Raw genomic sequence first — 25,259 nt, 5'->3', positions numbered from 1 at the left:
GTTGGGTGCCTGACACCCCTGGGTGTCTTGATTTTGTTTTACAATTGGCTACGAAGTGTGTTCCTCTCCTGCAGAAGGGGATTGCCGAGTTAAAAACTTTACCGCGCATGCGCGTAAAAAAATTCGATTCCGTTAGCTGTCAAGAGCGGAGCGGTTTTTTTCTTCTTCTTCTGCTACTCTTCTCCTTTGGATTTAAAACTCAACGGCTGGTTTCTTAAATGGAGTTTTTGTTTGACGTAAGTGAAACACACCGCGACGGTTCACGGGTTGTTTTAAAACGACAAACAAAACAAACAGAAAAATGTGTCTCGTGAGCTGTTTTCGGGGGCTCGAAGAAGTCCGCGAGTACGAGCTTGGACCCGACGGTCGTTACCAGCCGCTGCGTCGGTAACGCGCCTCCAACGGCCGCGACGTCACGGCCTCTTAACGGCTGAAAGTTGCCCCCCCACACCGGGGTTTTATTAATAGGTTTGTGTGTACGTGATATCAGCGTGAGTCGCTTTTCACTTATGGCAGACGCTCTCTACTAACGACTGGCGGAGGTTAAAACCCCCCTAAAAACAAAAGGGACGATGGGTAACCGCGGGATGGAGGACCTGATCCCGCTGGTCAACCGGCTCCAGGACGCGCTGAGCGGCGTCGGGCAGAGCTGCAGCCTCCACCTGCCGCAGATAGCCGTGGTGGGCGGACAGAGCGCCGGAAAGAGCTCGGTCCTGGAGAACTTCGTGGGCAGGTATGTGTGTGTCTGAGTTTGTGTGTGTGTGTGACACACTGAACTACAATGCACTTCCGAGAAAAGAGGAGAAAAGAGGGCGGGGCATCGGCACCTGGAGGGGAACACCACCTACATAATTGTAATAATACACAATTCCAACGTGGTATTATCATGGCCTAGAAAAGTTGAATCAATATGTAAGAACATGAGCTACTTTCTCTCTCTCTTAAAGACAGAAACTGTGTTTTTTTTTATATACCCAAGTTGTTACCCTTGCAGCAGAATGGCAATGAAAAGGTCTATTGTAGTGTTATTATCAGTTATGAAACTGAAAATGTACTAAAGAAAAACCCTGTGTGTCATCTATGAAGCAAGTCGTTGTCTGTGGAGCAGCTCCAGACTTTATATTTGGTTTCAGCACTTTAGTTTTGCTAATATATTTGCACCGTCTCATGTGTGTAACGTGTTGACTGTTTGCTAATTATGTTGTGTTGTTGGAATCGGAAGCACAAAACATAAAAGCATGCAAAGTATGTGAAATGTATTCAAGTCAATCCAACACAGCAAAACAACAATAAAAGACATGCATGCAGGTAGATGAGGGTCGACTGGATACTTGAAGACAGACAGGAAACCTTAAACAAACAGGAAGGCGCAGACAGACTGAGGACACTAAGGTGCAGTTACGTTCCAGGAATTGTTTAGAAATCAGTTCACAGTTATAACTAAATTATGCGCCGTGATTTACCTCTAATAAACACTTTTGAACTCTCTCTCGGTGTAAAGCGATGACGAGCCCCTCGAGTCACTAACTGACTGAATGACCTGACTCCATTATTATCAGAGACAATGCGACGCTTCATCTCTTAATCGTCTGATCTCTGAATGTGATTCAAGGGCTGGGGCATGATGAACACACAACGATCAGTGTTGCACTGTATTGAAAGCAGGCAATGACATTGCTGACCGTTTATAATATATATTGCCGACTCCAACCGAGTTGCTTTGAGTTGCTGGTCTGAGGCGGTGGACGTGTCGGTGTGACGGTAGCCAGGGCGGCACTTTATGTCACTCACGAGCTGTGGAGGTGTTGATGAAGGAGGGGGGAGGTTAATATGGGAGAAGTCATAACATCACGACCAAAAACAGACTTAAAAGGCCTTTAAATCATACAGCTTTGTCATGAATAAAGATAAGGAGTCTCTTATTATAATTAAACGCAAATAAGTGTCAATTTAGGCGTGTGTCTCCTCCAAGCTGTCCATTCTTTGTATGTGTTTTAATTTTAAAAAATGCGGCGCTCACACACAGCCCCTCGCTCTGTAAACAACGAAACAAACAAACAAAAGCCAGGACAGGGCAAAGGTCACGGCTGTAGGAAGAGAAGGCAAGGTGGCGGGATGGTGACTCTGGCCCCGAGACGTCAGATATCAACAATCTTTCAGACGCCACTCTTTTTAAAAAAAAAAAAAAGAAAGAAGCAAAGTGAGACAATTCTGTTTGTGCGGAGGAGACGTAAGTGTTTCCATCCTGTCAGTGAGGAATGCTGGTGAGTAATAGTGAGTCGTTTCTGAGTTTAAAGACAGCGGAGCTGTGTTTCCTAATGGGCCGACGCCGTCGTCCACGCCGGTAAAGAGCGCGGCGGCGGCGCCAGAAGCTCGAGGAGGCGATTGGAAGCTCGCTTCTCTTGAGCCTGTTATGATATTTGAACACAGGCCTCGGTTCTTTTGTCTCTGCTTTGATTATGTTCTGACACCCCTTTTGTGCAGGAACCCTGCCAGCAGCTTCATGTGGGACAGGATGCAGTAAAACAAACTTCCTGCATTTGATTTTAATAGGAAAGAGGAGGATATCTTCCTGTGCGCTCTGTTTCCTCACACTTACTACTACATGTGGCCTTTAGCCTTCACACACAGTATCTGATCATGGCAAAGATGTTTCTTGGCCTTCCTGATCAAGTTGCTGATGTTTTGGATAATAAACAGCAACTAAAATACAGCTCACAATGCCAGTTACACATAGCTTCAGAGTACTAGTCTTGTTGGTGCATGCACAAGCTGTCAAGTTATTTAAAAGTGTGTGCCAAGCTTATGATTAGGACTGACATCAAATGCCATGTGTGTGTTTCTTTTTGTGTGTGTGTGCGCACAGCCTTCGCCAATTCTGTCTTTCCTTCCCAACAGAGACTTCCTTCCTCGGGGTTCAGGGATCGTCACTCGCAGACCTTTAATCCTCCAGCTGCTGAGTGCCGACACAGGTAGGCGAGGCCGAGCCGTGTCGTTCTGGAGCCGCCACCAGGTGGCAGTGTGATATTTCACAATGGCTGAGCCTGACTTGCGGGACAGTGCGCTTGTGGGACAATTACTTAAGATCAGAACTGTTCATTGTGTCTTTTTTTTGGGCCCTCTTGCATCATCATGTATGCGTTCTACTGTGCCATCGTGACCTGACCTCCAAAACTATTTGTGTCCCCCTGTTTGTGTTGTGTGTCTTTTCCAGAGTACGGTGAATTTTCCCACAGCAAAGGGAAGAAGTTCACCGACTTCGACGAGATCCGCCAAGAGATCGAGGCCGAGACGCACAGACTCACGGGCGCCAATAAAGGCATCTCTCCTGTCCCCATCAGCCTCCGGATCTACTCCCCACACGGTAACACAATGTCTACTCGTGTGTTGATCCGTTCCAGTTTGTGTGTGACCTCCCGACAGGAAGTAAAAATAAAAGAGCCCACAAGTTTCAGCCTCTGTTGGTCTTCGTCGGGGCATTTAGCAAACAAACAAACCTGATGTGGCCACCAAGACAGTTCATGACAAGAGTGCTCTTGTATTCGATGGAATGAACTATGTCCATGTGTGTATGTGTGTGCTCTTTTGCACGCGTGCAGTGCTCAACCTGACTCTTGTGGACCTGCCCGGCATCACCAAAGTGCCGATCGGCGACCAGCCGGCGGACATCGAGTACCAGATACGAGACATGATCATGCAGTTCATCTGTAAGGAGAACTGCCTCATCTTGGCCGTCACGCCGGCCAACACCGACCTGGCCAACTCAGATGCTCTCAAACTGGCCAAAGACGTCGACCCACAGGGTGCGGTGTGTGTGCGCGCGTATGTGTGTGTGTGTATTTGTGTGTGCATTTGAATAAAACGTCCTCTTTGCTTCATCTTCTTTTCAGGCCAGCGCACAATTGGTGTCATCACTAAGCTGGACCTGATGGACGAAGGAACAGATGCCCGGAACATACTGGAGAACAGGTTGCTTCCCCTGCGCAGAGGTGTGCTGCCTGTGTGTGTGAGCAAGTGTGTGTGTGTGTGTGTGTGTCTGTTGAGCCACCTTGCTCTAATGCAGCCACACACTGCGTCCCGTGGAGGCTCTGTAGAGAGGACCGCTACTACGATTGTGTCTGTTCTCTGTCTGACTCTTTATTTCTGTCTCCTTGGTTCTTCTTGCACTTCGTATGACATCACAGTAGTACCACTGAGCGACAATCAGAATCACCTTTTCTTGGCCACGTGTCCGTGCACACACAAGGAATTTGACTTTGCTTTCTTTAATTTTTTCAATGCACTTAAGCAAAAACAGACTGAACAGCTAGAGACACATAAAGGGAACCACCAGTAGGAGAAAAATAGGTATAATGAGACTAAAAAGTATTTCTTAAGCCAGGTGTTCTCTAAGATGCACACAAAAACCAACCTGAATGGATTTACACAGACTGAATGAGTGTGTACAGTATGCACATGTAAAGATGAATATATGTTTATATACATACGCAGAGTGTATATACAGGAAGACAGAGATGATGTCATCGGCTAGTAAAAGTATGTGTGTGAGTAAGAGAGAGAGAGAGAGCCAGGCCCTTCATGCTTCTCCACAGTGCTAATGCATTAGCGATGGTAGCCGCTGAAACAACTGCCCTGGTAGCAGCGTAGAGCTCCAGCATTAGTTATGGAGCCCGTCGCTATTACATCTATTACTGTACTGAAACAGGGGGAGGATTTGGCTCGCTTCAAACCACATGCTCTGCCTCTGAACAAACGTATTCGTTTCCTGCTTGTGTGAAACACGTAATGGAACGAGCGGCGGGGGGGCGGTGGGGCGAGAGAGAGAGAGAGAGAGTTCCCAAGGACACGTCGGAAAAAGCGAGTTGCGTCTGTTTCTCGTCAGAGCTCCGATTTTGTTCCTCCATCTTGTTGCACATTGTCTTCCTCACAATGATCACGTGCTCTTGTTTGGACCTATCACAGCTGCTCTGCACCTCCATGTTCACTCCTGATCCTGTTTTAAGGATCACTTTTTTTGTTTAATCTGTCACAACGGGGGCCCTCGGGATGAAAACACACTATCCATAGGGCGGTGTAGAGCGGAGCGTGCTCTCTGACGGGTGGAGAGGAAGGCTGCAGCCGTGTTACCCGGCACGCCCGCCCTCTACACTTCCAGAGTTTGCCTTCCCGGCTCTTGGTTCAGATTCCCTCGCACTTTAACTCTCCCTGTGAGTGAGACACCAGTAGCTTCTAGCCCACTCGGCAATCCGGGGCGCGTCTCCCTCCTGTATGTTTCTACTCTTTCATGTATTGTTATAAGCAATTGCCCTCCAGAGACCCAAAACAAAATACAGTTGAGAGTTCATTTCCCTTCTCATCGCTTCCTCCTCCAGGTTACATCGGGGTGGTGAACCGGAGTCAGAAGGACATCGATGGAAAAAAGGACATCGAGGCGGCGCTGCACGCCGAGGAGAAGTTCTTCCTCTCCCATCCGGCCTACAGACACATGGCGAAAAGCACGGGCACGCCCTATTTACAAAGGATACTAAACCAGGTTAAAAACACACACGCACACAGACACACACACACACACACACACACACACACACACACACACACACACACACACACACACACACACAAATAAGTTAATATTGTTGTGTCTTTTGCAGCAACTGACGAACCACATCCGCGACACTCTGCCAGCGTTCCGCAGTCACCTGCAGAGCCAGCTGCTGGACATGAGCAAAGAGGCGGAGGAGTACAGCCAGTTCCGCCCGGACGACGCCGCACGCCGCACCAAGACGCTGCTCCAGTCAGTCAGCCGATGCTTCTGGACGTGTGTGTGTTTGTTTGTGTGTGTGTCATACTTGTCTTTTGGATTGTTCACGCGTCGGTGTGTCGCAGGTCGGTTCAGCGCTTGGCCGTCGACTTCGAGAAGCTCATCGAGGGCTCGGGCAACAAGGTCGACACCGTCAATCTGTCGGGAGGCGCGAGGATCAACCGGATCTTCCACGAGCGCTTCCCCTACGAACTGGTCAAGGTGTGTGTGTGTGTGTCTTTGTGCACATAATGATGGTCATACTGTAGCGCCATCCTGTGAATATGTAACTATTAATCTGTTAAAAGCAGTGTTGGTAATCTTCTTTTTGTTCTTCTTCACATGGTGACTTTCTTGCTATGATGTTGCTAACTCTTGGAAAAGAGTTAGCAACTAACTCTTGGAAAAGAGTTAGCCACACTGCTGGTTTTTTCGGGTCCTCTTACTGGTTTCTCAGGACCAGTAACCCTGCCTTTCACCGGGCGCTCCCTGTGTTTGTCCTTAGCTCGAGTCGGACGAGCGTAATCTGCGGCGGGAGATCAACTACGCCATCAGAAACATCCACGGCGTCAGGTGCAGTGCCGCGCTCGCTCACGCGTCGTTCATAGTCTTCTGTTCGCCGCAGACGATCTCATTCGACGTTCCTCTCCTCTCCTTCCCCTCAGGACCGGTCTGTTCACGCCCGACATGGCGTTCGAAGCCATCGTGAAGAGGCAGATCGCGAGGCTGAAGGGTCCGTGTGTTCAACTGGTCGACATGGTCAGCCAAGAACTCCTCGCCACCGTGTACCAGTGTATCAACAAGGTATGAAAGTGTGTCTGCGGGCGTGTGTGTGTGTTTTAACACTGCCTCGCGTCTAACTGCCGGTGTGTTTTCCCCCCTACAGCTCAGCTCTTTTCCCAAACTGCGGGATGAGACGGAGAGAATCGTATCCACTGAGATACGAGAGCAAGAGAGCCGATGCCGGGAGCAGGTCACTCGCACGCGGCCGGACGTCACATTTATTCATTACTTCCTGGTAACTCCACTTGGAATATTCACTTTTTGTGTGTCTGCGTCTGCGTCGTTCAGGTCATGCTGCTCATCGACGTGCAGCTCGCCTACGTCAACACCAAACACGAAGATTTCATCGGCTTCACCAAGTGAGTAAAGCCCGAAGGATGAATCCTGACGGGTCAAAGGAGTCGATGACATCACAAGCTCTTCCTCTTCCTCTTCCTCCTCTCTCTCAGCGGCCAGCAGACGAGCCAACAGACGAGCCAGCAGAGCCATAAGAAGACTGCTGCAGTGATGGCAGGAAACCATGTAAGACCTCCAATGGCTGTGCATTCATATATATACTGCACATTGAGTACTTAAACTGTGCATTCATAAAGTACATGTAGCTGATAATACTCATAATATGATATATAATACTGCTGGCACTTCAGTGAGGTTTTGAATGCAGGACTTTTACTTGTAGTGGAGTATTTCCACAGAGTGGTGTGAGTACTTTTACTCAGTTAAATGATCTGAATACTTTTTCCACCACTGCCGCTCATGAACTCATTTCTTTCCCCCGGCCATTTTTTTTTCTCCCCCATTTTCAATAATGTCCCGTCCCATGTGTTCCTCATTAATCATCAATTATAGGAATTCATAGCTGCAGATAAATGAGGTATTTAGTGATTTTTTTTTAATTATTTTTTTTTTACTGGAAAGAAATTCAGGGTCCAAATCCTTCAACACACGAGTTGATCTTGGCTTCTCAAAGGAATGCAGCCGGTTATGATTGATTTGTAACGTGATACTCATGTGACACGTTTGAAAGCACAACTAATTTAAAAATAAAATCCCAGTGAGTCTGTGTGATGAGGAGATCTCTCTGAGCAGTTAACTACAGTATAAAAGACGTAATATTCCCCAAATATACTGACATTAACTCTTAAATCTGCCCCCTCGTCTCCCGTCTCTCTGCAGGGTGCGGCCCCTCCTTCCAGACTAATAGTAGGAGACCTCCTCGCTCACTGCTGCCTCTGCTGGACATGTTCCTCTGTGCAGGATTCACGCTTAAATCTTGTTTACTTGGTCGGCACGCAAACACGCACTCTGGCAAACTTTCCTCACCTCACGACTGATTCCCCCTTTCCAGCTCTTTTCAGGGTCGGCGTTCTCTTTTCTGCCTCGACCCCCCGATCGCCTCCACCGCTCCGTCAATACGTACAGATGTTCATTTTCTTTTTCCTCGCTGGTGTGCAGGATGTTTATGACGTCACCTCACACTTCCTGTTCCACTTTATTCATCACACATCTGTCTTCCAGCCTCTCACGCCGTGTCTTCATGTCTTTAATCTCCTCCTGTCGTGTGTGTGCGCCTCTCAAAATATATTGTGTCGACCGTTTTCTGGCCTTCGCTCTCGCTCTCACCAAGCGGGAGTCCCCTCTCATTTCAGTTCTGCCTCGCTCGTTTAATTTCCCTCTTTAAAACTGATCCCTCTGAGCCGTCTGAGCGTCCCTCACCCCCTCGGCTTGTCGCGCAGGTCATACGCAAGGGCTGGCTGACCATCAGCAACATCGGCATCATGAAGGGCGGAGCCAAGGAGTTCTGGTTCGTCCTCAGCGCCGAGAGCCTGTCCTGGTTCAGGGACGACGAGGTGAGGCGCTCGCACTCACACACACACACACACTATCTCTCTCTCTCGCTCGCTTCCAGACATCGAAAGTCATTGAAAACACAAGAAGGCGGGCACGGCTCTGTTTATTCACACACGTTTATTCACACACGCATCTCAAGATTGAAAGGTGGAGAGACGATAAGAGGAAAGGGGGGCGGGACTTCCTTTCTGATTTCTGTTGATGTCGTCGCTTCATCGTGGTGTCTGTGGGGCTGCCATCTGTCTGCCTGTCTGTGCCTGCTGTACAGGAGCAGAAGGTCTGCACAGCAAGTGTAGACAGGCAGACACACCACAACAGTCTCATCCTGTCACTGTCCATGGAGGAGGAGGAAGCAGGAAGGAGGAGGAAGGAGGAAGGAAGGGAGAGTGAGGCGGCACGTTAACCTGTAAACGCTCAAATCTGGATGTAAAAAACGCCGTGGAGTTTGAGTTGTATGACACTTTGAGGCTTTTACACAATAGTTAATGTCGTGTTGTGTGTCAGTCTAAACAGACACACAACACTGAAAACCGAAAAGAGCATCTTAAACCTGGGTTTACTCCGTCCAGACGTTTCCTTTGCTTTTTTTTTTTGTCTCCCCCCTTCTGCCACCTGGACCGGCGAGTGAGCCCCTCCAATCCCCCCCATTCATTCCTCTGACTCCCCCCCACCTCCCCCATCCTCCCCCCTTCCGTCCACATTCGTCCTGCTCTGCGCCCCCCCCCCTCTTTTCCTTTTTCTTCCTCCTCTGGGAGTTCAGGCATTTTGGAGCGGCTCGCTCTGACACAGCTGGAGCTGCCCCAAGCCAAACTAAGACACACACACACACGCACACACACACACAGTGGACAGACTTGTATATACAGTATACAGTACACACATGCGGAGTCTGATGTAAACAAACTGGCACGCAAATAGTGGAGGAAAAATATACACAAACTCAGACGGACGCACGGCCACTTTTCAGATAAACACCGGAGCGCTTGAACACAGTGTTCCTCGCCCCCGGGCATGCACATTGTGTACACACACACCAACACACATATACAGTGTTGTAGGTCTCCTGGTGATCAAACACACACACACACACACGCAGACGTGTCACATCTGTGGCAAATGAAACAAAGACGAACAACAAACTCTGTCTGGTTTCCAGGATGAGACGCTGCATGTGTCACTGACGCTGATTTCATTTAAAACAAGTCTAAACCTTTTTATTTAACTTCATTGTGGTGTTTAAGCTCCGCCTCCTCGCCGCGTTGGGAGTTTTTTTTCTTTATCGGCCGGGTCTGAAAGGCCTGAGTGCAAAAGCAGTCACCCGCATGATCACAACAGATCGTATCTGCGACCTTTTCCTCATCGCATCTGTGCGACCGGCAGCCAAGACTTCTGCTTCTTCTCTCTTGCAGTTCTCTCTCTCTCTCTCTCTCTCTCTCTCTCTCTCTCTCTCTCTCTCTCTCTCTCTCTCTCTCTCTCTCCCACTACCTTCCACAGACATTTTTTTTCCTTCGCCTGTTGACCCCCACCCTTTCTTTTTTTAAATTTTCTCTTTCTTTACCTCTGTTGCCTTTTTCTCCTCCTCCTCCCTCCTCCCTCCACACCTCCCTCTCCCCCCCCCTCCACCTCCCTCTCCCTCTCTCCCCCTCTCTGTGGTTGGCAGTCTCCCTGGGACTGTGCACATTCCTGGCTGGAAAATCTGAAGCTTTGTCCAAACACCAGCTTCCAAGATCTGCCCAGAGAAATCCCACATGGCCGTTTCTACACTGCAGACCTCCCCCTTTGACTCCCCCCCTCCTCCTCTCTCAACTCCTCCACAGCCCCCCCCACCCCCCCCTTTCAACCTCCCCTCTCCATCCCTGCAGATTGCGTCTGTACACTTTTAGCGCGTCTCCTCCTCCGTGCACCTAAACACTTCCTGGGAGAGCGGCGTGAAAGCGGCGTTTAATCTCCGCAGCACACTGAGCAGACGCGCATTCCTCCACCCCTCGACTCCACCGGGCAGGCTGAAGAAAAACAGACGGCTAGCGCGTATACACTTAATCTACACGCTCGCCTCTTTGCGTAGGTGTGAGTGTGTGTGAGTGTGTGTGCGTGTGTGTGTGTGTGTGTGTGGGAGGCCCGTTCCATTATCTCAAATCCATTAGTCTAGAAGACGAGGAGACGCAGCAGCTCTGATGTATGATACCTCATGACCACCCTGACACCAGTGTGACACACACACACACACACACACACATGCATATACGTAACAGTGCCGTGATGTCTGTGAACACGCCGCTTATCTTACATGCTGAAACTTAAAAATACTCCCTGGAAAAAAACAAACAAAAGAATCAGTTATTTTAAAAGCGTCTCTACGATACTTTTTCGGCCTCGATCACTTCAAAGCGACGCAAACGCCTCCGCCTCGGACGTAGTTCTCACCCGCCACTAACGAAAGGCGAGCGATCACCGCGCTCGAGTTAACGGCCGCGCCGTGGCGCGTGGATTGCCGGCGACAGTGAACGCATCGGAAGTAATTGGAGCCGAGGTTCGCCGCCGTCCGTCCGAGTCTCGCCGCTGAAGCGCTCCCTTGCACAGTCTAACCAATGTGCAGACTACTGTACACCAGTAAGATCCTGAACAGGTAGTCTGAACACTGGGATGACGGAGCAGGACCCTTTTTCTGGAGTTCTCTTCGGCCTCCCCCCAACCCTGTTTCTCTGGTTGGGGAGGAGGAAGGGGGGTAAATGAATAAAAAAAAAAAGATTTCCTGCGTTATATCTAGTCGTTTCTTATCCTGTGGTCGGGCGCAGGAGGGGGGGGCTTCACGGACGCCGCCGCTTCCTTCGGGCGTCCCTCCTCCGGAGATGCGAGCGCGCCTTTTGGAGCCCGGCGTCCTCCGGCGTAGTATCCAGCCTTGACGTGGCACATTGGCTCATTCAGCTCGGGATCTGCCTGCTCACTCGAGGGGGAAAGGCGTCAGGAGTGAGGGAAGGCGCGAGAGAGAGAGAGAGAGAAAGAGAGAGAGAGAGAGAGAGAGAGAGAGAGGGAAAGAGAAAGAGAGAGAGAGAGTTAGGGAGGAACTTAGCAGCCATATATGGGTTGATGGGACCCATGGGGAATCAACTTTTGGAGCGGTCTGCAGTTTCTCCCGCACACTCTGCCTCGCCGTCTGCGCTCCTCGAACCCTCTTTACTCTTCTACGCTCGCGAAAAAAAAAATCCAATTCAAATCCACCCTGGATCCACGTCTATCCCTCCTCTTCCTCGTCTCTACTTTCTATTTCTACCCCATCAGAGAACCCTAAACTCCCTCCAGTCTCCTCCTCCCCCCTCCTCCCTCTCTCTCTGTGTCCAAAGCGATCCCAGATGTTGCTTCATGGGCGCCAATCCCGTCCAGTCACTTTTTTTTTTTTTTTTTTTCAGCCTCTGTTACAGGAAGTGGGGCCCCTTTTTTGTGAAAAAAGGAAAGAGGAACGAAGGAAGAGAGTCGCAGGGTTCAGGGGAGCACTGAGAGAGAGAGGAAGGACCGAAATGTGACCGACGGCATGCAGCATCCCCCCCCCGTCCCCCTCGTACCACGTGGTGCAGCGACATCTTTTTTTATTTTAAGGGACACCCTGTGTCGCAGGCGTGCCGTGTCCAATTCACTCTCTGGCCACCTCACCCACGGGTGCTCCACTGCTGGAAGCCCAGAGGTCAGAACGAGGGAACAGAGCGACGGAGAGGAGGAGAGAGGGGGGCTTCAAGTCGAGGAGAGAAATGTTGTGTTAGAGCTGGAGTCTGAGTAATGACTTTCACATGTGGGCCCGGCCTCTCTCTACCTTCTCCTCCTCCTCCTCCCTCCCTGTCCCCCTCCCTCCCTGCTTCACGTCTCCGTACCCGGCCTCCATGCTGTCTGGTTCTCCTCACGCCGGCCCGCTCTCCTCCTCCAACTGCTCTCCGTCATTCATGAGTCCTCGCGGCGATGACAGACGATAGACTTCTGGTTCTCCCCCGTCTCTCCCCTCCACTCCTCCCTCCACTCCCCCGTCTCTCTTTCGCTAGTTAGCGAGTCGGTCTGACAGGCGGGCGCGTCCTCTGAGATGAACTCAGGTGCTCACATCCCTCCTCCCCTCCCCTCACCTCCTTCACTTCCACAATCCAACCTCCAATCTTTCTCCTACAGAGAAATATTCACAACCTGACGTCCAACTATTTGAGCTAAATCGACTGTCTTCATCCTCTGTAGTTTTGTTGTTGTTGTTGCTATCAACACCTGTGATGTCATATTTGACCCCTGCATACCTGTGTGTTTGTGTGTGTGTGTGTGTGTGTGTCTTCCAGGAGAAGGAGAAGAAGTACATGCTCCCCCTGGACAACCTGAAGCTCAGAGACGTGGAGAAGGGCTTCATGTCCAGCAGATTTGTCATCGCTATCTTCAACACGGAGTTAAGGTGTGTGTGTGTGTGTGTGTGTGTGTGTGTGTGTTTGTGTGTGTGAGAGCTCGCTGAAGTCTCAGAGATCTTTTCAGGAGGGTGGACATGTCGGAGGAGGGGAAGGGAGGAGATGTCAGAGCGGCGCTCTGCCCTCTCTTTGACCTCCTCTGTTTCAACTTCACCAACCGGAGCTGAAGGGATATCCAGTGGGCACCGGGGTCGTTTCTATATGCCAGGATGTTGCAAGCTTTATGTGTGTGTGTAACAGAGAGAGAGAGGAAGAGAGAGAGAGGGAGAGAGAGAAAGGGAGAGAGAGAGAGAGAGGGAGAGAGAGGGAGAGAGAGGGAGAGAGAGAGGGAGAGAGAGAGGGAGAGAGAGAGAGAGAGAGGGAGAGAGAGGGAGAGGGAGAGAGAGGGAGAGTTTAGGACCTGGAGCTGACCCAAAGCCAGACTGATTGTACCAGAGCATGTGGGCTTTGTTTATAATTCTGTGTTATGCTGCATTCAAGACACACAAACGGGATGTGTGTGTGTGTACGTGCCTTTGCCAATGTGTGTGAGTGTGTGTGTATATGTGTGCGTAGACCACAGCATACCGACGGCAGGCTCATTAAGCAGCTAATCAAAGCCAGAGAGCTTGGATCAGAGATGAGGCTGCTCTTGTTTGGAAAGAATTGCTCGACTCACCACAAAAAGGAGGGAGAAAAGAAGAATTGGAAGGGTTGAGAGGAGAAAGAAAAGCAGGAGGAAGAGAGAGAGAGGGGGAGAGAGAGAGAGAGAATATCAGAGCCATCGGCCAGGAATGTGTCAAAGTCTGTCCTATGGCGCCCCCCCTTTTTTCTGCTCTCTCTCTCTTTCTGTTTCTCTATCTGTAAGTGCATAAGTGTGTGTGTGCATATATCTGTGTGTGTGTGTGTGTGTGTGTGTGTGTGGCAGACATTGCGGTGGTTTTGTCCCCGTCTGACAGCAATCAAAAACCTCAGGAAACTCTTCAAAATCCAAAGCAGTCAAGGATCTGAGCACAAAATTCCTCAAGATGAGCGGAAAAAAAAAAAAAAAAAAACTCCCGCCGGCCTCGAGCTCGACGCGCTCGCACGCCCGGCGTACGTGCACGCCCGGCGTACGTGCACGCCCGGCGTACGTGCACGCCGGGCGTACGTGCACGCCGGGCGTCCGCGACCCCGAGCGTAGCGGCGCTCCGGTATTGTCATCGTTGGCCTCGTTCCCTCCCGTCGGCTCGCCACCACGCCCTGACTTATTAGCCCGGCCGTGAGCTCGCTGGCGGCCTACTTCTTGATCTCTCTGTCTCGCCCTCTCCTCTCTCACACACACAAAAGGTTTCACATATTTGAGGTTAATCGCTCCGTGTTCTGAATGTGGAAAGTGAACAACAAAAAGGGGAAACAACCCGGAGCCATTAAATCAAAAATGTTTAGCAGATGGGCCGCGAGCTCGGCTCCAGATCCTCCTGCGCCTGGTCCTCACTGTTTTTTTTTGTGGGCCAGTGAGAAGAGATAGATGATGGAGATCAAGGGGATGAGATGCAGGCGGGACGGTCGTGTCTGCTGGTGACACTGTCTGGATGCGTGTGTGTGTCTCTGTGTGTGTGTGTGTGTGTGTGTGTGTGTGTCGTTGCAAAGTGCTCGCGTCCATAACGTTTGTCAGTGATTCGTTCTCTCTGTACATTCTGTTGGACTGGATGTCGTTTTGCATTGGAACGATCGTACCATATTTTGGGGAAGACTGCTAGCCTGCTAGCCTGCTATCCCGCTAGCACCCTCAACCCCACCTTTTTTTTTCTCTTCCCACTCACAGAAAAATATTCCCAAAAGCACGCACACATCGAGATGACGGACACGAGCCGCCGGACTCCAGATAACGCTCCCATGAACGTTTAATCGATTAGCACTGGTGACGTTTTTTTGGGGTGTCGAGTTTCTTCAAACGAGCGCCGCGATGCCGAACCCCCCCCCCCCCACGCCCTCCCTTAAGTCCAGACCACCACCACACCACCTCCTTTTAGATGCAATATAAAGTATAAATACATCATCGCAAAATATGCAGACAAACACGCTCACGCGGCTTCTTGTGCGAGCGAAGATACAAAGTAGCAAGATGCAGAGTGACAATAAAGAATCTCAAGGAAATACACAAAAACATAGACAAAGTCAATGCTACACACGTGTTTAATATCACCAGGCTAACGCACCAGTGGGGGGTGTACGGCTACTAAGTTTTGCAAATTGTTTCATGAAGGCGCGAACATGAAAATGTACTAAAATGAAATGTTCAATACGGAGTCTGAAGGTCTCACAGGAGGGTCTGAGATCCGGTGAGTTGTTGCTCACTGACTCTGCAGCTCTCATGCAAACATAAGAGAAACTTCACAAATCTCATCAACAAACCGATTTGAGTTCACGAAGCGAACCTCGTTCTGATATCAGGTGACTTGTGTACAAAGTGAGTCGACGAGCCTGAGGGGAAGAAACACAACCACCCAAAATCCTCCCACCACGTGGTCTTTTCCTTCTTTTTTAAGCTCTGACGTCGTCTTTTCCTCCTGATAAAAGTCGGCTGGCGTCGTCTCAAACCCGCACTTCTTCTCAATGGGTCAGTCTCCCTCTCAGCTTTTAAGGGATGTACAAGTTGTGTGATTATGACTCGCACACTATACACAAACGTAGCGTCCACGCTGCAACGCTCCACCAGAAATAATCTGCAATTTGTTTCAGGTTTCAGAGACGCTAAAAAAAACCCAAAGTTGCTCGTACTGTACTGGAATTTTCTGGCCGCAGCCTCTGCGTTGTGGTTTTATTTACTGGCCCCCGAACGCGTCTGACAGTGTTGCACTGCCTGTTGCAGGAACGTGTACAAGGACTACAGGAGCCTGGAGCTGGCCTGTTGCTCCCAGGACGAGTTGGACAGCTGGAAGTCGTCGCTGCTGCAGGCCGGCGTCTACCCGGAGAACGCCACCGTCAGTATATCCCACCGCGCAGCTGCACCTGTCTGCACCTTTACACCTTTGGGTTTTGTTGTGTGCATTGAATGAACTCCCTGACTCCGCTCACGCCGGCCATAACCCCCTCACCCTTCTCTCTCTCTCTCTCTCTCTCTCTCTCTCTCTCGGTTCCCCTCTTTTCTCCTCCGCTGCCAAAAGCGCTAAAAGAAAAAAGCGCTCCAGTCCCCCACCCCTTCCATCTCGCTCTGTCGTTGGCTCCTCAGCGCGGCATTCTTGAGCCATGATGTCATTACAACATGTGTGTGTGTGTGTGTTCTCGTCTGTTTCTAATCAGCAGTTCCTCGTCCCTCACCCCCCACCTCCCTCTCTCTCTCTCTCGCTCTCTCCCTCCTTCGCCTCGTTCTCGTCGAGACCCCCGTCTTTTGACCGCTTCGCACGCGCGTCCGCGTTGAACATTTGAATGATGAACCCGACTGCGTTGCCTCTTTGAGCGCTTTGTTAAAAAAAAACAACCTAGAAGGGAGAATCAGAAGATGTCTTGTTGTGTGTGTGTGTGTGTGTGTGTGTGTGTCGCTCCCAGGTGGACGAGCGGGGAAACGGAGCGCCCGAGAACTTCACGGACCCCCAGCTGGAGCGCCAGGTGGAGACCATTCGAAGCCTGGTGGACTCGTACATGAGCATCATCTACAAGACCTTCAAGGACTTGATGCCGAAGACCGTGATGCACCTCATGATCAACAGCGTAGGACGACCGGACGCTTTTCACCTTTTCTCTCTTCCGTCACCGGCTAAAAACTCACACTTTTGTCTCCAAAAAAATGTTTTTCCCCAATAACCTTTCCAATACAATCTGTATTTCTGTATCTATCAGACAAGTCTGCACCGTTTGAAACACTATTCCCATATTCCAACGACTTGGAAAAGTCATTTTTTAAGGGGAAAGTCCCTTTTTTAAAGCAATAGTTCACCCCCAAAATCAAAACCACCTATTCCTCATTGACCCGTAGAATATGTGGCGTGTTCATAAGTCCACAGCTGTGAGCAGTTTAACGTAGGAACTATTTCCTTTCAACGAAACCGCTCTCAGCGAGGTCTGTGGTCGGTGCCGTATAATCTCATTACATTGTGTAGCGCAACAACACAAACATATCTCCATAGCAAACACCAAAAAGCCAGATTTCTACGTGAACTGTCCCTTTAAGAATTCCCGGGGCCCAATAATCCCGAATGCGGCGTAAACTATCCCTTTACAAAGTCCAACATCTTGACTTGTGGCAGCTGTTAATAATCCCCCTCTCTCCCGTAGGTGAAGGAGTTCATTAGCTCCGAGCTGCTGGCCCAGCTCTACGCTCTGGGACAGCGCTCGGCGCTGATGGATGAGTCACCGGAGCAGCGGCGGCACCGGGAGGAGGTGCTCCGCAAGCACGCCGCCCTGAAGGAGGCGCTCGCCGTGGTGGCGAAGTTCTCCACCTCCACCTGCACCACCCCGCTGCCTCCGCCCGTGGACTCCTCCTGGATACAGCCCTCCAGGTGTCGAGCCGAGCGATGAAATAAATAAATAAATACATTTTAAAAAAAGCTTCCCTTTTTGTCACTGAACGCTCTCTTCCTCTTCTCCGCCCCCCAAAGCACGACACTCCCCGAAAAGTCCGTGGCCAAGCCGGTGGCTCGAGGCCATGCCCCGTCCGTGCCCCGGGCGCCCGCCGCTCACGCCGCCACCCCGAGCGCCGCCGCCAACACCAGCACCACCAACACTACCAGCACCACCAGCCTTCGGCGGCGTGGTGGCCAGCCGCACCGCGCTCCACCCGGCGTGCCGAGGTGACTCACAGCTCAGGGTTACGCTAAAGACGACCTCCACGTCTGTCACTTAAAACATGCACCGGCATCCACGCACACACACACACACACACACACACACACACACACACACACACGAACGATGGAACCGTGTGCGTCGGGGGCGGAGGAGAGTTGACATCGGAGCTGGGTGGGGGTCTGCTGGAAAAAATGTGTTTCTCATATTCTCCCTCCCATCAGCAGACTTCTCTCTGTGCAGCTTTCTACCGGAGCCAGAGACAACAAGCCCGAGCGCTGTGTCCAAGCTTCATCTTCCTCTTCTTCTTCCTCTCCGTCCTTCACCCCCCTCCCCTCTTCCCTCTTCCCTCTCCTTCTTCTCGCATGCATTTTGTTTTATTGCCCTCCCCAGTTTCCCCTCATGCATTACCCGTTATCCCCCCCTCCCTCCTAATTCTTTCTCTTGTACATTTCTTCACTTCTCCTCTTTCACTGGTTCCTCCCCTGCTTTTGGCCGCTCTCTCCTTTTCTCTCTCCGCCTCATTTCCTCTGCGCTCTCCGATGGTTCTTTAGGTTCTTTCCCGCTCGGTCTCCCTTTCCATCCCTGACTCATTCCATCCAACGCTGTGCCTCTTCTTTTAATATAGATCTACAGTTCATGGGAGTTTCTTTTATTCTTCTTCTTCTACGCTGCAGGTCATCTATTGTGTGGCCTGATGGCAAAAATCAAAACAATATGGACATGGAAAGCTCGTAACGCAGCGCTCCAACATTTGGGGAAAAGCTCCCCCCGCTAAATTGCACATCTCTCCATCTTTCTAACCGCCTGTTTCATTATAGTAATCATAACTATTTGTTTCCCTCTCTCTGCCAAACCCGTGTAGTTCTCCATGTTTCACATGGCATGCAGAGGTTTTTTTTGTTGCACACATCTTTCTTTGAGAAGCCTTCTGATCCCGAGGGCAGCAAACAGGCCCCACCCGTAGAAATAGAATATTAAACGTATTAATGTGTGTATTTTATTTACATTAAGCCTCAAAGCGGTTCACTGAAGGGGTCAGCACGAGGCTGCAGTTGCAGCTGCAGCGGAGACAGTTTTCTTTCAATATTTGCTTGTTTTTTTTCATTACCGATGAAGCTGAAATGCTCATATTTCTTCAGCTCTAACTCACAGCTGCTGCATAACTAGATTTATAGATTGTGGCGATGAGGGAGTCAGGTCTGCTGTTGAGAAATCTACAGCAAAACAATGAAAAATGGAGGAAATAATAAATGGATAGTTGGATGTTTAAATCTTAATTTCAGCTCTGTCCAAAGTACAAGAACAAAGCAAACTATTTGACCTCCTCTGGTCTTTATTAACACTTTGAAAACTGTGGAACAAATGTTGGCTCCAGACCTCCTTTTTCCCTGTTACAGTCGTCGTAGGAACCCCAAATTAATTCCAATACTTGTGTTTTATTGTATGTGTTTGTTCAGCAAAGTCTTGGGAAAAAGAATGTATATCTGCAAAAAAAAAAACACTTTTCAAAGATATTTTGATTGTAACTATGAACATCCAGCATGATACGAGCCAGATTCCCCAAAAATACCTCCTGGAGCGGTCAATAAGACACTTTTTTGGAAAGATTAGAATCAGAATCTGCAACAAAAATCACAATAAAACAAAGTCTTGGCCTGTTAGGAAGGAGTTTCAGTCAAAAAACTGTGTCGTTCGGTTCCAAAATGGAAAACTTGCCGTATTTTAAGACAAAAGATTGTCAGAATGGGGCATGCTGGGACTTAAAATTGGCGCGGGAGGATTTACGCACACAATTTCCAAAAGGTTAATATTGCTTCTCTCAAATCTTTGATCTGATCTTCTCTCCAGGAAGCATCCTCCGACTATCCCGAACGTGAAATGAACTCCATTACCCATCAACCCCCCCAGCGGTCCCTCCAGCTTCAGCTCTCTGCCGCCCAGAGACGCCTCATGACCCGTGTGATGATGTGTAAACCAGCTGAAGCCCGACGCTGCTGCTCCTCCTCCGCGTTCCCTCTTCTGGGAGCCGCTGTCTGCTAAACTCCCCGAGCACTCGAGTCTGTTTTGTACATAATATCGTCGTCGGCCATAAAAAGCCGGAATGTTCTCGACCGTCTGCCGACTTTCCTCAAAGCGCCTGGACGTTGTGTAAATACAAACACCAATCTTGAGTTACTAAAAGAGAATACACATGCACTATTTTCACTGTTTTATGAATAAACAGGTTTTATTTTTGAACTTGCATCCTGGGTATTAGTTCACGTTTTCTGTGGCAGTCATGCATTTATTCACTTTTTTTAAATTTTGCCTTCTTCATAGCGTTCCTACAACTTTCTAAGTAATGAAAATTTACTCGCTTTTGCAGCCGTGTAGCTCAGCCGTTTGCTCACTAACATCCAGTTATGTTGCAATTGAACTTTATTTATCTCAACTAGAATCTAACAGATGAATCATCAGACGTTATCTCGGCTCCTATTGCAGCCTCAGTTACGTTTTGGGTCATAATTGCTTCATAGATGGATAGATGGAGAGACTCAGAAGTTGGATTATTGCACATTTACAGCACTTTTTATTTGTATTCACAGGTGTAACATGTAGTTCCTACCTGGCATTGTGTGCGGGGACAGGTGTGAGTGTAACACACACAAAGTAAATTGTGACCCCCAAAAGTTAAGTCTAAAAATTATATATATATATATATATATATATATATATATATATATATATATATATATAACCCTTTTATTGAGGTTATTTTGACTTATAGAAATGTTTTGGGATCCCTGCTGTATATCGGTCACTGTTAAATAAAATATAATCTAAATATACAGGGGAAGAAATACAAGAAATATAATTTTAAAATGTGTTTCAAGTGTCTAAAAATACAAAAATATATTACAAAAAAATACAAAATATGATTTGTAACCGTGCAGCCGGTGACGCGACGTCACGACGACGCGCGTGCCCCTCGCACGAGGAAGCGCGGCTCGCTGAGGAGGTAAGAAGAGGAGGGGGAAGAAGAAAAAGTCGGGGAAGAAGAGGAAGGCCGATTGAACTCTGTTAAAGTCGACCTTCATCTTCTTCTTCTTCATGGCGCCACCGCAGTGTTCATTGAGCACCAAGCCGGGGAGAGTAGAGGTGAAGGTACGACACCTAGCGTCCACTCACACACTCACACACACACACACACGGACACACACCACTGGTACTGCACGTGTGTACCTTCATTCATGCTTTCTGGTGTAAACTTACAAGTTTTAATGACTTTCTTATAGGAAAAAGAAGAAAAAAAGATGGCTTCCAAAAACCGGAAGTTTTCAGCTCTGGTGTGTTTTTAATTACGTTAAAAACATTCTTTAATAATGTTTTGAAACAAAAACACTTCCGGTGTTCGTCTCATTTTAATAGAAAACAATGAGTTCTGAATTATACCTTTTTTTGGGGGGGGTTGAAATTCGTTAATATGAAAAAGTTTCGCGACAATTTCAACAGGTGTTTTTCATTAACCGGCAACGCCTCTGTGACGTCACTGAGCCGGGTGCGCGCGCAGCAGGAAACGCAACAATGCCCGTGGTTTCCAGAAGGCACATGTTTTATTCTCGAAAATACAGTTCACAAAACTATAATAATCATGATAACAATAGCAGACAAAATGGAAACTTCCAGAAATAAATAAATAATGTAACAGCACAAATAGCAATCACAGTATATGTCCAAAAATAATGAATTACTCCCAGACCTTTACATTATAATTGCTTATGATACAATCTGAATATTTTGAGCATTGCAAGTGATACAATATTGAAAAGCTCCTAGTCAATCTACAAATACACATATTCAAATTAAAGTGACTACTTTGTAAGACATTGTTCATCATTTTGATTTATTTAGCCATTAGGGGGAATTTGAATACAGAGGTATTTAGTATTTATCTTAAAGATAGTTACTGGTTTACTGCAGCAGATGATCTATACAATGATCAACAGGAGCCAGTTTTACACAGCATCTCCCATGTTATTTTACGCAATATACAATATTGTTACATACATTAGAAAAGATGTGTCATTCGTTAACACATGAAAACTTCCAAAAATGTTAAATGAATGCATCAAATACCACGAAAAATACGTTTGATATCATTATTTAATTACTGTTGCATTACACCCCCACTGTAGTAAAAATCAACTTCTGGTAATCCCCAATTATTTTATTTAATAACTCGCACCGTGGAAACGTCTATTGATTAAGAAACCCTTTTAAATCATTTAAATGTCTAAATGTTATATTTTAAACACGGCAATCCACCGGTTGAAAACACAAAGCACCGTCTGTTTGTACACATACTAGAAAAAGAAACATGTCGTACAGATTACTAAAGCATCCCCGATATCAAACCAGTGCATCACAACGTGTCCAGTGGTACACGTTCACATGTCAATAAAGTCAGAGGTCAACACTTATGAAGCTTATAGCAGCTTGAACCTGAAGAAAACATCTTAATATTATTGGTTGGAGTATAACAAGTTGTCATGGCTGTCCGGCAGTGAAAGAATTGACTGACGGTAATAGAATCTATACAAAAACCTCTCATGTAGTCGGCCTTGTGTGCTCCTCTTGGCTCGGCCCGTTAGTTGCCGAAGATGCTGAGGTCCTCGTGGATCTCAGCCTCGTCCCAGGGTCCTTGGATGTTGTCCTTGTGCCTCTGCAGTCGGACCAGCAGCAGCGGGCAGAGCAACGTGACGCTCCCCAAGGCCAGGGCCAGGAGCACGGCTCCGCCCGGCCACTGGGACCCCAGACCGACCACGCCTGCGACGCACACTCCCACGCACACCCCGGCGAACCGTCCGGGGGCGTTCCCCCTCAGCCTCTGCAGCAGGCAGGGCCACAGGGCAAACACCAGCAGGGCGCACGTGATCATGGCGAAGGTGTGCAGGGCCCCGGGCAACCTCGAAGCCAAGCACACCGAGGCGAACAGCGCCGCGTTCAGGGAGAGGCTGCCGGGCGGCGAGGGCTGCGCGTAGGGGAAGGACGCCAGGTGGGCCAGCAGCATCACGGCGGACATGGCGTACACCGTGTCGGTGCTCACGGACTCCGTCAGCGTCTTCAGGACCGGCGAGAAGCCGAAGGTGAAGGAGAGAAAAATGGCGGCGCTCTGCAAGTCGGCCAGCCGGGTCCGGCGCTCGCAGCCGGAGTCGACTTGCGACGGCAGGGCCCGGTGCAGTCCGTAACCCAGCAGGGCGCAGGCGAGGCTGGTCCACAGCAGCGTCTCGGGGGAGAGCAGGCTCTGCGAGGACAGAGTCGTTACGCATATCGCATACATTTACAAAAAACAGGAAAAGGACACAATGTTTTCTGGAGCTTTACCTGCTCCATGTACAGCCACAGGGTGATGAAAATGGCCACGCAGGACAGCTGCTCGCCGACGAAGCCCGCCTCTCGCACCACGGCCCAGTAGCGGTACTGCCGGATGCCCTCGTTCCGCCGCAGTTCCTCCAGGAACCGCTGGTCCACGTAGTTGTCCGGGAACGGCTGGCGCTCCCACAGCACCTTCCGCCAGGGCACAGCGGGACCCGGGGCCCCGTCTGGTCCCATCACCCTGAACACACACACACACACACACACACACACACACACACACACACACACACACACACACACACACACACACACACACGGTTAAATATGTGAGCAAAAATTCAGTTTCTTAATATGACACATTAAGGATTTCCCTTCAACACTGACTCCAAAACAGGAGAGTGGTTGTGTAAAATAAAAAAACGGCATTATCATTTTGAGGGTGACAACCTTTTAATTAATCCGTTAGATTTTTACGACTCACAACATGAAATATTACACCGTTTTAAACATTCACTGATTACAACAAGATGTCCAACAGCAACTGCATGTAGAGGAAAGAACAACAGACACACAAAAATGGCAATTTATATGGGTGTACATATATATTATTATGTTTTTATTAATCTTTTTAAATCACTTAGAAGACTAATGAGTGTTGGCTGGGGAGGGAAATAGGACCATGGGGAGATATTAATAAGTTTTGTACTTATCCACTGCTTTGAGTAACATTAGCAGGTGTAATTCCGATGCCAACATTAACGATTATTTTACCAAACACGTAAATCGGCTTTACGCCAAAGACTCTGTGTGACCTACTTTGTCCCAATGTATATAATTTTTGTTTTACGTTGGCTTCCAGACTCGTGAGCTGTCCACCGTGTCGTGAATGTCTCGCTGGTTTTTAAACAGCTTTTTTTTTTTAACCGTCTTTGACTCAAACTCGCGGTGCGTTGCGTTCGCGGCCCGGTGAACGGCTCCAGTCCGAACTGGGTTTCGACGGTTGAAACGCTCCGAAGCTACTTCCGGCTTTCACGCGACCAATAAAACCCAGACACGACTGACGTCACCGCGTGTTTACGGACACCAACGCGTTGACGTTCTGTTTAAAACAAATGTCCCAGAAATATAACCAAAAAAATAATAATAATCGTCTCACCGGTCTTGTTTTATTCGGCGCCGATGCTTCAATCTCCGTCCGTCATTTTCCCGGAAGTGAATCACTTCTTCAGAGAGCTCACAGCGCCCCCTGCTGGCGGGCGCGCTTAAAGACAAGAGGCGCGTGAAACAACTGTTGACGTTATCTTTGTTGTTGTTTTTTCTTTGAAAGGTGTCAGTGTTGAACATACCGGGCCCCTACTTGAGACCGGTCATCCCGCAGGACAACATGCCCGAAAACAGGTAGCTTATACATTCATATTCTCGCGATGAAAGAAGGTTTGTTTCACTTTTAAACACATTTCAATCAATCAATAAATCAATCAAAACCTTAGTTTGTCACCCAGTAGGCGAACCTGCAGTACGGGGACATACATGCAATACTAAGACACAAAAAAACAATAATCACACAGTAAAAAAACAAACTAAGTAAAACCATTATGCAAATTAGTAATAGTTTTCTTTAAAGTAGTTGTCTGATACTGTTCGTGGTATTGAGAATAAACACATCGGATTTGTGCATTTGTCTATATTTACAGCATGCAAATGAAAATAAAAGACTCTGAATCTGTGGAAAGAGCTATTTATAAAGAGTTTGTGTGTAAAGTTAAGTGTTTGCTTTCTGCAAGAGATGTAAGATATTTAGTGTCTTTGTTTCGTGCCCCAGTTTCATAAATTGTGTTTTTATTAATTGCAAAGAAACTGTAAAAAAATTAAATAAAATAAAGGATAAAATATCACCATCAGGCTCTGGTCAACATGGAACTTCTAGAGACACTAGTTTCTTTTATTGTTTATTTTGTCCCATCAATCACTGCACTTCTCCACCATGTTGACTGATATTCACCGATGACCTCGTCTCTCGAGCAGCATCGTCCCGGTGCGTCGCCCTCACACGACTCCGGCCGTCAGTACACGCAGCAGCCCGAAGGAGCTACCGAGACCAACCACCTCGGTAAAGTCTGCCGAAACAAAGACAAGTGTTTTCCCTTTCTTCCTTATTCGATGCTTTGTGCGTCCCCTCACCTCACCTCACCGTGTTTGATTCTAGCTGAAGATCGGGTCGCAGGATCCCACGAGGACCGGGTCGTCCGCGCAGCATCCGATGGACCTGTAAGTGATGAAAGGATCAAAGT

General features: G+C 48.6%; 2 protein-coding genes across 3 annotated transcripts; one reads left to right on the top strand and one right to left on the bottom strand.

Annotated features, from left to right (window-relative positions):
* The first annotated feature begins 121 nt into the window (after positions 1-121).
* On the top strand, positions 122-19,848 carry dnm3a (dynamin 3a). Of its 2 annotated transcripts, XM_068592836.1 has the most exons (21): positions 122-733; positions 2,899-2,972; positions 3,215-3,364; positions 3,600-3,803; positions 3,891-3,989; positions 5,373-5,533; positions 5,652-5,794; positions 5,887-6,022; positions 6,306-6,373; positions 6,466-6,604; positions 6,687-6,773; positions 6,872-6,942; positions 7,033-7,105; positions 7,760-7,786; positions 8,320-8,433; positions 12,742-12,851; positions 15,695-15,806; positions 16,372-16,533; positions 17,098-17,321; positions 17,421-17,612; positions 19,459-19,848. In XM_068592836.1, the coding sequence occupies exons 1-21, from the start codon at positions 573-575 to the stop codon at positions 19,490-19,492; spliced, it is 2,541 nt and encodes an 846-aa protein (XP_068448937.1). In that variant the 5' UTR covers positions 122-572; the 3' UTR covers positions 19,493-19,848. The 2 variants fall into 2 exon arrangements, with proteins under 2 accessions (XP_068448937.1, XP_068448936.1); XM_068592835.1 differs by lacking the exon at positions 7,760-7,786 and having other exon boundaries at positions 124-733.
* A 1,358-nt stretch (positions 19,849-21,206) lies between these two features.
* On the bottom strand, positions 21,207-24,183 carry pigc (phosphatidylinositol glycan anchor biosynthesis, class C). Its single transcript, XM_068593009.1, has 3 exons — positions 24,125-24,183; positions 22,975-23,206; positions 21,207-22,894 (listed from the first exon to the last, which is right to left on the bottom strand). Exons 2-3 carry the CDS (start codon positions 23,200-23,202, stop codon positions 22,238-22,240), a joined length of 885 nt encoding a protein of 294 aa, XP_068449110.1. The 5' UTR covers positions 23,203-23,206; positions 24,125-24,183; the 3' UTR covers positions 21,207-22,237.
* Positions 24,184-25,259: the final 1,076 nt, after the last annotated feature.

This window comes from Clinocottus analis, unplaced genomic scaffold (assembly GCF_023055335.1).
Source record: "Clinocottus analis isolate CAN_PGR_092001 unplaced genomic scaffold, fCliAna1.0.p SCAF_28, whole genome shotgun sequence".
Lineage (NCBI taxonomy): Eukaryota > Metazoa > Chordata > Actinopteri > Perciformes > Cottidae > Clinocottus > Clinocottus analis.
Note: the sequence above shows the minus strand (reverse complement) of the source record. Positions and strands in the feature narration are given on the sequence as shown.

Coding starts and splice junctions, on each gene's coding strand:
- dnm3a (XM_068592836.1), top strand. CDS start 573: ATGGGTAACCGCGGGATGGAGGACCTGATCCCGCTGGTCAACCGGCTC. Junction 734..2,898: donor CTGGAGAACTTCGTGGGCAG/GTATGTGTGTGT, acceptor CCTTCCCAACAG/AGACTTCCTTCCTCGGGGTT. Junction 15,807..16,371: donor TCTACCCGGAGAACGCCACC/GTCAGTATATCC, acceptor TGTCGCTCCCAG/GTGGACGAGCGGGGAAACGG.
- pigc (XM_068593009.1), bottom strand. CDS start 23,202: ATGGGACCAGACGGGGCCCCGGGTCCCGCTGTGCCCTGGCGGAAGGTG. Junction 22,895..22,974: donor TGTGGCTGTACATGGAGCAG/GTAAAGCTCCAG, acceptor CTGTCCTCGCAG/AGCCTGCTCTCCCCCGAGAC.